Source organism: Lissotriton vulgaris, chromosome 1_1, assembly GCF_964263255.1.
Source record: "Lissotriton vulgaris chromosome 1_1, aLisVul1.2, whole genome shotgun sequence".
Lineage (NCBI taxonomy): Eukaryota > Metazoa > Chordata > Amphibia > Caudata > Salamandridae > Lissotriton > Lissotriton vulgaris.
In genome coordinates this window covers 709,946,082-709,958,121 of record NC_141685.1, presented here as the reverse complement: position 1 = coordinate 709,958,121, position 12,040 = coordinate 709,946,082, and the positions used below count along the sequence as shown (strand labels likewise).

General features: G+C 41.9%; 1 protein-coding gene across 3 annotated transcripts in view; it reads left to right on the top strand.

The window, feature by feature from the left end:
• Window positions 1–10,321, top strand: part of ZBTB41 (zinc finger and BTB domain containing 41) — a 323,994-nt gene extending 313,673 nt beyond the window's left edge. For 2 of the 3 annotated variants that reach the window (XM_086954800.1, XM_086954792.1), the window contains exon 11: window positions 8,701–10,321. In XM_086954800.1, coding sequence (XP_086810926.1) covers window positions 8,701–9,362 — 662 coding nt within the window. In that variant the 3' untranslated portion in view covers window positions 9,363–10,321. The remainder of the gene's footprint in view (window positions 1–8,700) is intronic. The other variant, XR_015308354.1, reaches the window with a different exon arrangement.
• Window positions 10,322–12,040: the final 1,719 nt, after the last annotated feature.

Here is a 12,040-nt window from a genome sequence, read left to right as displayed (position 1 = left end):
CCCCTCTAAAGAAAAGGAGAGACTCCACCGACTGGACCCAAAGAGCGCACTTGTGAGTTCTGGGTTGATGATCAACTCTTCATGGGGTATGTCGGAACTAAGGGAGGGAAGGTGGTGCAGAAGTGGACCAACTTGCGATGGATAGTGTTCTACATCAAAATCTGCTATGAATTGGACAAAAAGAACCCCTTGAGGGTTTGTGCGCTCACTCAACCAGAGCCAAGGCTGTGACCACTGCAAAGCCGCAACGTGGGCTTCCTTGCACACTTTAACAAAAAATCACTGCCTGGACAATCAGGTCCGACATGGAGGTCACTTTTTCCGTTCGGTCCTAAAATACTTTTTAGTCTAAGCCGTATCCGGAGAGGTATTGCTTGGGTATCTATTTTAAGGTAAGAAATCTGTGGCTAGAAGTCTGTATCAGATGAATAACTTGCTTTCCTTTGGTAACAACTTATCTGGTAGAGACTCTGTCTAGCCGCAGATTCTAAAAAAGGTACCAAGTAAACAGATGAAAATCGAAGCGCTATATAGCCTCACCTGTGGGTATGAAGTGCTAGATAAAGAACACCGGCCCATCAAGAAAAGTACTATTGACCTTGCACAAGGCAGGGAATGCTTTATAACCTTTGAAAGGCATGCAGTACTATAAGACTGGTGGATTCTGGGCAGCTTTTGACGTAATTCAAGATTTTTGTAGCATCACAGGGGCTTGAATTAGCTGTAAATAGGTTAAAACATTTGAGTTGTTCAGAAGGCAGTGCTCCAAAATAGGTTATGCCCAGGTCATACACATTCTCAAGACAGTGGTGCTGCTTTCACCACCAGAAATGAACAACCATTGGCAAAGCCTATAAGTCTTGCCTATGTGAAAATTATTGCTTTGCTAATGTTTTTACCTATGGTGCAAATGGCTAAAGGTAATGTAAAAAAGCTGTGTGACGCAGCCAACGTTGTCCATGTTATAGCACTTTTTTTATTTTGAGTTATGCTGTACTGAAGCTAGCGCTGCTGTATAATATGGCAAAAAAATAAAAACATTAGCTAAGCCAATGAATCTCGCATACACCAGACCTATTGTCTTTGCCAATGGTTGGTACGGAATGCCATGTGGTAAGTTATAAGTATTTATGTAGTCTTTACAACGAATGAAGTGCTATTATTATAGAATGGCGAATGCATAAGTTGTAGGTAGACAGAAAAGTCCAATGGGTTACATCTTTTAGTACAGTGATGCTTTGGGCTATGTGTTACTTTGGGTGCAGTTGTTACAGAAGAACCAAAAAAAACACTCCTGACTGCTTGTTAGTAGTAAAATAGATCAATAATCCGTGTCCAGTGGGTTTAGACCTTGTGGCCCCTGTGCCACTGCACCTGCTGCACCATCCAAGTCATGGCCCTAGTGCCTGCAAGGTAACCGCATTTGTGACTGATTTCTTAGTAGTAACATATAGCAATAATCGTTGTTCATTGGGTTTGCTAAGACTTTTGACTCTTGTGCCACTGCACCATTCAAACTGTGTTCTTAGTGCCTGCAAGGTAACTGCGCTTGTTACTGCTTGCTTAGTAGTAACATATAGCAATCATCGGTGTTCAGTTAGTTTTCTAGAGGTTTTGGCGCCTGTGCCACTGCACCTGCTGCACTTTTCAAACCATATCCCTTGTGCCTGCAAGGTAACTGCAATTGCTTGTTTAGTGGTAAAATATAGCAATAATTGCTGTTTAGTTGGTTTCCTAGATCCTGGGCCATTTCACCTGCTGCACCATTCAAACCAGGGCTCTAGTGCCTGCAAGGTTACTGCACTTGTAACTGCTTGCTTACTAGTAGCATATACCGTATTTTCTGGCGTATAAGACTACTTTTTAACCCTTGAAAATCTATTCAAAAGTTGGTGCTCGTCTTATACGCCGGGATCATTTTATAAGTTAGCGAATATAGCCCAAACCCTATATTTTAAAAGGAAAAGTATGGGGTCGTCTTACACGCCCAGTCGTCTTTTACGCCAGAAAATACGGTAGCAATAGTTGGTGTTCATTGGGTTTCCTAGAGCTATTGGACCCTGTGCCACAGCTCCTGTCCACCATTTAAATCTTGACCCTAGTGCCTGCTAGGACATATGAGGAAAACGGTTTTACCCAGTAATGAATGCGTCTTGAAAGAGACACAGTTGCGGATGGAATACATAATTATTGTGTAAGTAAACATAAACACAAAATATTTCATAAAAAAGTCCCTTTAAACTTAACAAACTCTCTAAAACGAGTTGCCCCAGTTGACATAAATTCAGCATATCTTTATATATCAAAGTGAAAAGCAAGCATTGTTAAATTGTGTCACAATGTGCCTGGTTCTTTCCTGTGAAAAGATCTTATCCTGTGCTTGACAGTGAATGTGCCATAAACAATGTAAATTGCTCAAGATCACCACATGTTAGGCTGAGACTGAAATGCGGTTTTGTACTTTGTTCCTAAAAAGGTAGTTTAACAATTTGAATGGACTCACCAAAGAAGAGAAGTTTTGTGCAGATGAAGAACGAGATACCTTTTGAGATGGCTATGTCTAAAATAAAATTAAAATAAGCATTTGCAATGCAATAGGTCTCACATTTACACAAGTTTAAGCTATTGGCATTGTAAATCACAATGTCTTTTATTTATGTTTTAAAAACCAAAACATAAATTAAAGGCATTGTCATATACAATGTCAATAGCTCAAACTCGCGTAAATGTGAGACCTATTGCATTGCAAGTGCTTGTTTAGGACTTGTATCCTGAGTGAAAGCCTAGTCTTGGCTAATATCAGACCTATAAATGTGGGGAAGGGAACTTTTGGGGCGTAGGGGAAGTAATGAAGAAAGACAGAGCTGTGAAAAGGAGCTCTGGTCTGCCGCCCTGACATTGGCCATAGAGCCAATAGTGAAATACAAGGTGGCCTGAGACACATACCAACTATGGAAGGGTGTGCATTTACACACTTATAGCGTTTCTACTCGCTATCATCTAAGCATGTGGGTGCTCCATTTAAAAGATTTAACAGAAACCTAGGGTGGTTTCACACAAATCCGAAGGATCTGAAATACATTGAAGTGTTTTTCCTACAAAACAACAAACCCACCCGGAAGCTTCATGTGCTGACCAATGTGCGAAAGTGTCGCACACCGATAGCGCTTCAAGACCTTCCTAAGGGCAACACAGCACCATTGCCCTGTAATGTGTAGCATTACAGATTTTTTCAAAAGGAAAACCCTAAAAAAAATTAACAGGATCCCCTTCACCCACAAAAATAGCTCTGTGTATGTGATGGTGCCAACTTTGGATTCTAGAAACTGGATGAGACAGCTGAGCAGGTTTAGGTGCCTTCTGCTGAAATCTGGTACATCCACATTAAACTGGTTATAGCCAATTCCTGGATGAGGTAACCTTTCAGCTATTCGGGTCAGTAAAATATTATCTGTGACTTTGATTCATAATAAGAAATTATTTTTAAAACGCTTCAAAGCTGCTAGATGGCGAAAGCAAACTCTATTGAAACGCAAATGGTGATTAACGCAGAACGGCATCATCTGTAAAACATGGCGACAATCCTCCAGGAGCTTGCAAGTAATGCTGCCGGTTTGTTTTCCAATTAATATTTACTTCCCATTAAAAATAGAATCTTCAATCTTGTGAGTTTAACAATGCTGGCTTGTGTCTTTTTTTTAAATCACCTAAATTTCCGGGACTTCACTGAAGTAAAACTCAGATGCCAGATCAAATTGTCATTGCCGTCAGTGAGCAGGGCGTGCAAGGTAGAAACCGCCAGCGTAAAAAATAGGAAAGGCAGATTTCAGTTCAAGGACACGACAACCGCAACGATGTGAATACAAAAGTCATTTTTTTCTTCAGACTTCTTCATGCGGAAGAGGCATGTTAAATTGAAAAAATATAATATTAGCATTTTGCAATGAGTTATAAAATGGTCAGAATGATGAGCATAGCAAATTGGACAGTGGGAAGAAGAGGGAAAAAACAATCAATGTTAGTATTTGTGAAGTGACCCCATTTGGGGGTGTTAGCCAATATTATCAGCTCATTAAAGGAATATGACATATGTGATATCTTTGAAAACACGATGATTGCAGTCAGAAGAAAAACAAGCCCGCGAGTGGTGCGCGCACGCGCTCCACAGCGAGACATCTGGTTTTAATTATCGCGCCTGTGTCTGGGCACGATAATTAAACCACATGGCGGCCGTGTGGGTAACCGACACCAATAGGCCATGGGCGGAGCAATGCGCCTGCCTTTGGCCAAGTGCGTGCTGTCTTTGTTAAAAAGACGCACGCAAAGGCCAATAGTGTGGGCCAAAACAAAAAGCACAAGCAGAAGCGTGTGCGATTCTTAGGTTAGTTTTGAAACCCCATACATGGAGTCTTCGCCAGAACAACGCATGCACGCTGTTACAGGCTCAACCTAACAATACCTCCAGCATTGGCGTTTCCAGGTCGGGGGGAGGGGTAGGGGTAGAGGGAGTGTAAAGGGAGGGGTAAGGGGAAGAGGGTAAGGAAGGTGTTTTATTATTTATTTTTTTTAACTAGAGAATCCATGATTTTGTACCAGAATGCCACATTTTCCATCCCTCTCTGCACTTTCACCAGAACATCTCAGCTGTTTTCTTCAGGTTATGTGCTTGAGTGAACTGTGACTCTTGTAACTCTGATGGGCACAGCAATGGCTGTTACTAACACATTGTGGTTAAGGTGAGACTCGTAGCTGAATTCCATAAGTACAATTATAAGAGAGTGGAGCTGAATTTCTTGTAATTTTATATGGCTTTTTAATTCAAAAAACGTCAACATTTTGACATTTCCAAGCATATGCAAAAGAAAAGGGCACATTAATAAAAATAAAGAAGTGGTCTACCAGCTCGGGCATACTTGGCTTTTCCCTGAAATGCACTCCTGTTCAAATGGCTGTGCAAGTCTGCGCAGGCAAAATGTATCGTTGAAAGTGCAGAACTCCCTGGAAGCGAAGTGGGCCTTTCATTGCCCCCTTCTGTATGTTGGGGTGGCTGGAAGCAAAATGTGAATGACACTTGAACTGACAAATGACTTGCCGAAAGTTGCTGTATCTACAGGAGGTATTTTAATTACTTTTTTTTTATTTTGGAAATCATAAGGCTGGGATACCGCCGAAGCTGTCACTAGGCCCTGGCCTTTACTTTCAAAGGCACACGAAGCGTAATCTTTATTATTACATTTTACCAAAATGTTCAAATCGTCCACCACGAATGCTAAAATGTACGTTTTCAGTGTTTAGTGCTAGATTGGGATGAGAAAAAGCAAGCTATAGAGCGCAACCCTGGGTTTTGAACAATCACACCAGTCTGTCGGTGGACAGACACTCACATTTGTGGAAGAACAGAGTGGGTGGCACTGTCAGTGCTCACTCACTGTGCCTCAAAATTCGGACCATGCACTATAAACTAAATAGGCTCACCCCATGCACCTCGCAGAATATCCACAAAACAAATCAACTGTTATCTGATGCTACCCTGACTGGTAAGCGTGAAAACCCAGTATTTTGAAAAAAGCACCTTTGGAATTGCAGTGTGTTATGGGGCCGCACTAATTAAAGAAAAGCACCATAGAAATGCGAGAAATGGAACAAAAGGCAACGGGTTAAGCAGGCCAGGTGTTCATTTCAGTGTGTACACTTTCCACGGAGCCGACGAGAAAGGATATTATTGATTATTCCAGCCTACTGGGTGCCCGCAACAGATGTAATTTCTTCTACTGTTCAACCAAAATTAAAATAAACCAGTTTAACACGAAGTATCAGCAAAGTGGTACTTACCATATGAAGTCAGCACAGGCAACCTGCTCCTGGGCACAAACAAGCAGGCTGCGAGGAGCGAGCACTATTGCAAAGCGCGCAATGGGAGCGTGTGAGGAAAGCCCATGCGCGCGCACATCACCTGTCCGTGCGCGCACATGGTTTGTCTCCCTCTACTCTCCAAACCAACGGCAATAGAGTCTCGCGAAGCATGCGGTGCGTTCGCTAGGCGGGACCTAAAAAGGGCTCAAGCTGGCCCCATGGAAAAAGTACGCTGCATTCCTCTTTCCTATAAACTGTCACCTTCAAGTCAGCTGAAAGCAAAATAACCAGGCTCCCACAAGACACAGCTTGACGTTTGACCTCGGTCTTTGATTACTCAGCAAATGTGAAGAGATAAGAAAAAGATTCAAAGGCCTGTTGACAGAAAATGAGTTAGTGGAAGAATGCAGTTAACATGGCTTTCTCATCGGGCAAGGCGAAATGACCCTTGTCATCATAAAGGAAATAAAGCCAGCAGACGGGAAGCGAGAAAACGAGTTACAAACCAAAAGACAATGGCAAGGGACAGGCAGAATACGTTCCTAGGTCAACTTTTTGGAAATCCTCAAGGTGTCTCTCACAAACTACACAGCTGCCCTGAATGATAGGCTGTGACCTAAACTCCCCAAGATGTCTCTTGCAAACCACACAGCTGTGCTGTATGGTAGGCTGAGACCTAAAAAGGATGAGAATCCCCACCTGGAATCACTGGTAACCTTACAACGTCAAAGCTGAACTGTCTGTCAAAAAACAAAAACTGAGAATGTAAAATATTCTGCCCATGCTTCAACTGATGTTAAAGAAACTAAGCCCATTTTTGGTAGGTGCTTAGTTTATTGGTAGTTGATTAGTTTATTGTGAAGATCATATGTGGTTGTTCTCAGTCGGAACGGCATCCTCATTTATACTCTTCAGGTGTTAGGCCACATTGAGGCCCAGTTTATTCTGTAACAGCTTAATCTACCCTGACTTTCTCTCACCATTGCTGTTTAACCTCCGAGAAGAGTGAAAGATCTTCAACCTTCCTGACCTCGTTAAAACTGGATGGCAATCGTAATGTATTTGGGGGGAGGGGAATTAAAATTCTAAACTATTCTACATCTTCTTGCACACTCCTATCACGCTGATGTGAGATGACCTATTCAAATTGAGTTATCATTTTAAAGGGTGCTGCTAAAGTCGAATGTTCCTTGTGGCTTAATCACGCATGCTTACCGTGTAGGAGCAATTCCGCATGGTGTGTGTGATGGCAGCATGCAGCAAAGAGAAGCCTGGTCATTGAAATCATCGCCATGCATCAAGTGTTGCTAAAATCAAACTTGCTTACCCAGCATATACAAGACAAGGGTATTTATCACCTTTTTATCAATTGGCCAAAATCTTTTTCTAATGAATCTGCAAATAAAGTCTTTTATATGTTGCAAAAAAGAGGTAATGGCAGCAAATTCCTTCACCAACACCATGAGAGTGGATATTTCCGGTCAGACACTGGACCACGAATTTCAGTTCCGCAAAACAATTAAAACATGGCTGTTTAAGCAAAGTCTTTAATGTCTATTCAACCAGCTGCATGTCTCTAAGCGCTGGGAAGCCCTAGGGCAGCCATGCGCTCTACAAAACCAATATTATTTCATTAAGATAGCACAGTGTCCCACAGCCCCTCACAATGCTTCTAAATCTCACAGAATATTCTGTAGTAAATTCTGGAATAAGTTCACCAGTTTCCTCCAAGATTATATTCAAGATTAATCCAGAAATTCAAAAAGGTGAGTTTGATTTTCTTTGAACTCAGTATTTTTTAATCTTTCATCTCCTGCCTCTGACAAGTTTTATCACCAGTGCAAGCAATTCGATAAGTACAGAGATCCTACTTGTTGTCTGTTTCTGAGGATTTGATGGGTTAAAGCATACAGCAACTGAGGACAGGTGATGCCAATGTAATCATATTGTGAGGTGGATGTGTGCGTGCATCTGCATTTAACCAAACTGCCCTCCGATGTGCATATTCACCTTTCATTTCACTTCTAGAAGTTCTGGTATATTCGCTGGGACCACCTTCCACATGATTTTCCGACAACGTTTGAATATAGATAGCTTGAGCACTACAATAGTTACTGTTTAAGGTGATTAATTCTTCTGTGCTTGTTCATCTTTCTAGCATTCTTTGCTTACCCATCGTTATCTATTGCAGGGCCGGCGCTAGGCATGGGCAGTGTGGGCAGATGTTCAGGGCCTCACACTCAGCCCACCAGCATGGGGCCCCGCACCAGTGGTGTGTCCTGTTGTTTCCATGGCAATCCATCCTTACAATTAGGGTCCATGTGAGGGCCCCCCTCCCCGGGCATCTTAGGGATGGTGTCAGGAGGCCTTGGGGAGGGAGCCACTTCCTATTGTCCCAATTGCAAGGAGATCATTCATATACACTGCGGGAAGGCAATTGTCCAGCATTTTAGCACCCCCACAGTTTTAACTTTCAGCCCACAAGCAATTCTCACATCTTCAGCCCAATAGGAGCTGTAAAAGAGGTGCTTGTATGAGGCTGGGAGGAGGAGTCTGCACGAAGCAGCTTCCTGGGCTGCGGCACTTATGTAAATTAGAAGGGCCTCGCCCATTCCCTTTTGGTCGGGGCCCCGAAAACCTAGAACCGGCCCTGATCCATTGCTTACATTAGAGGCTTGTCACTTTATGCCTGTATTTTTCCTAAAACAGCTATGCAGTAATTAATAGAGAAATGTATAAACAAGAGCGTTTTAGCCGGTCCTACTCATTCAGTATGTAAAATCCTTCTTTTAAAAAACTAAATAATTGGTCCTAACCTTTCTTTCTTTATATATATTTTCTCCATAGGCGAGAAACCATACAAATGTCATGTTTGTAATCAGTCTTTCCGAATTAAGAAGACTTTAACAAAGCACCAGGTTATTCATTCTGATGCTCGTCCTTTCAACTGTCAAAACTGCAACGCGACATTCAAACGGAAGGACAAGCTGAAGTATCATATTGACCATGTTCACGGTTTCAAATCCGCAGATGAGGGGGATTTTTCTTCCACAGAAAGAGGAAAGCTGGAATCTATGCCAGTACAATTTGCTTCTGATGGCAAAGCTTACCATCCTGAAAATAAGCACTACATGGAACAGCCCAAAGATTACCAAGCTGAAACCAAAAACATGTTGCAAACTGTCTCTCCAGAAGGATGTGTTCCAGTTACTCTGGTGACAGTTGAGATGCCCGACGTGCAGGCTGACCTTCTACAACACACAACTCCTCTCCCACCTCCACACAGCGTCTTGCCTCCTCAACCCCCGCCAACAGAATATCAACAAGCAAATGACTTGTCGTTCTTAGAAAAATATGCCCTTGTTCCCCAACCAGTTAATATTGTTCATCCAGTTCAACCAGAACAAATGCTAGATCCTAGAGACCAGTCCTATTTGGGATCTTTATTAGGGCTGGATACATCATCTGCTGTGCAAAATATTTCAAATTCCACTCACCATTCACGATGAGGAGGAAGAATTCCAGGCATCCTTTATCTCCAGGAATTCAGAAGTATGCCAAGACTTCAAGGGTTTGAAACGTGTTCCCTTTTAACTCATAAAATATTTTTATGTAAATTTAAGGTCGTCACATGTATTTTTTCTGTTTGAAATCAGATTGCCACAAAACATTGTAACATGTAATAGTTAAAGCACATAGTTCATATTTTAAATGAATTTTTAATCGAGTTTCCCATTTCTTTTGATTTTTTTAGGCATGTGAATTCAGTATTGAGTGCTGGATATGATCATATATGCAAATGCCTTTTAGAGAGATTTCTGTCAGTGACCTGTTTGTTGAAAATCATTCTATTTTGAACATCATTCTATTTTACCACTAAGTTGCAACAACTTGCTCTAGGGCAGGGGGTCTTCAAACTTTGTAATGCCCCGTGTGAAAAAAAAAATTACTCGGGCCCACCTCTCAATTTATTCTAATAAATTGTATCTCTTAAAAGTATCCACAGTGTGTGGCTCGGGTTTTGAAGAATATTTAGAGTCTCTTCCCTTTTGACACATACTCCCAGCTAGGATATAAATGACAAAAGATGTTAGTGATGGCCCATACAGATCATAATGCTTCTTTTGGCCAGAGCCTGAAGCCCCCCCGGATTACCTGAGGCTCCTCTACGGGGGCACGCCTCCCAGTTTGAAGACCCCTGCTCTAGCCTAGGGTAGGTGAATATTTCGGGGTGATTCAGGTGTAAGATTATGCCAAAAAAAGCAAATCACAAACCTTACTCATTGTGGCTTCTTCCATTTTTTATAGGTTCTATGTAAGTTGTGTTAAACGTGTCGCAGAATCTTGATTGTGTTTTTCACATGTCCTCCTGCAAGAAAACATTGATCCTCAGACTTTTTGACATGTACACCTTTTCATGTCTGGTTTGATCTCACACTCTATAAATTGATTGTTTCCGTTTTTCAAAGGGTGCCTTCATTTCCAAAAGAAGATACTTGAAAACTGACTTGTTTTACAGTTTCCGATTATGAATGTTTTTTCAGTTATATAAAACTTGATACAGAGTTTTGAAATACGTACTTATTAGGACTAAACCGAACTCTTTCGGGTTCGGTTTACTCCTTCAAATCAATGGCAAAGAGCATATCACTCATCGCTTTTCCTTACATTGTTGGCATGCCTTTGGCTGTGACTGTTGAACTAGGTTCTCCAACATGGGATGCATCTGAGAGTCACTGATTTAGTTTATTGCCAGCATGAGAGAGGTCCTCCGAACAAGTTTAAATATTTTGGAAAATACGTCACTATTGTGCATTTAAAAATACCAGACTCTGCTAAAACAGGAGGCTCAGAAAATGCTGAACCTCAGTTACCATTTACCTGACATTCTACGAGGATCTCTTATCACTGACTGTGTTTGGTTCTCCTCTTGTGTTTTTAGTCAAAATCTCAAATTTCTATATTTTTCTTCATTTTCATCTGCTTCAGAAGTCTCTTGAATGTGTTGGGATTGTTTCTAAGACCAGAACCCTGCCGGATTTTTTTTTTTTTGCTTTTCCTCAGGAGACCTTGGTTTTCAACCATCATAAATCTATTTTCTTTTTTTTCTTTTCCTTTTTTTTCTTCTGGAAGGTCATGACGAGTTCCAGCTGTGCCGATGTGGTTTGTCTGCCGCCTGCCCACTCTGCAGAAAAAAAGTCACAATAGGAAGGGGGGAGTCAAGTTGCTAACCTGTGGGATCACAGAAGTAGATAAAGCCCAAGATAGTTCTGCCATGCCACAATATAGAATGATTGCAGGCTTCCAGTGAGTGATACCATTTTTAGAGCCTTGAGGTTGGCCATCTCTTTCCCATGCATGAATCTCTGTGTTTCAGTGGCCCATGGCAAGATGCTCTTGAAAATGTTTGCTTAGCATTGCCTATATTAATGCCCACTTCCACTAGAGAAGCCAATTACCATACCCATTGTAGCTGGACAAGAGGCCAATGTTGTGGTTGGTGTTATGAAGACGGAGTCCTTTATGCTTTGAGGAATTCCCCATGTCTGTTTGAAAGTGGCCACTATTTATTGTGTAGGAATGTGACTAGAACAGTAGAAAAAGCTCTCCTTGTTGAGGTGTTAACCCATTACCAATGATTATTGTCGTTTGATAGTGGCCCTCATCACCATTAAATGTGCTGCAACAGTACAATAGTGCGAAGACCCCTAATATGAAGCATGACACCAAGGGGCCTTTTGGTGTGTGAGGGGTATTTTACAAAACACTGAGTGTTCCCACATCCTGGTGGGTAACACCCCTCCAAGTCACTATCAGTAGGATTCCCCTTGTTTATGTATCTATGTCTGTGGAGTAAGAATCCTACCTCTGTACTCTACCTCCCCCCTTTTGTTAATTTCTCGTATCTAGGCAGCGCACAGCTGCGGGAGTTTTTTTGACATCCTACATACACATAGGAACACACACCATATAAAAGAAGCCAGCGGTCATTACAAAATGGAGGACGAACACGGCCTCACGTTTGGGGAAGACGAAATCGACAAAATCTTAACGGCCATCAATCCCTTTGAAGGCCTGAGCAATCCAGAAACCGGTCCAAACATCAATGATTGGAACGAGTTATTGAATCTCAGACGCAACCAGATAAAAGCAGCCTTACATGGTCTGCTTATGACTGAATACCTGC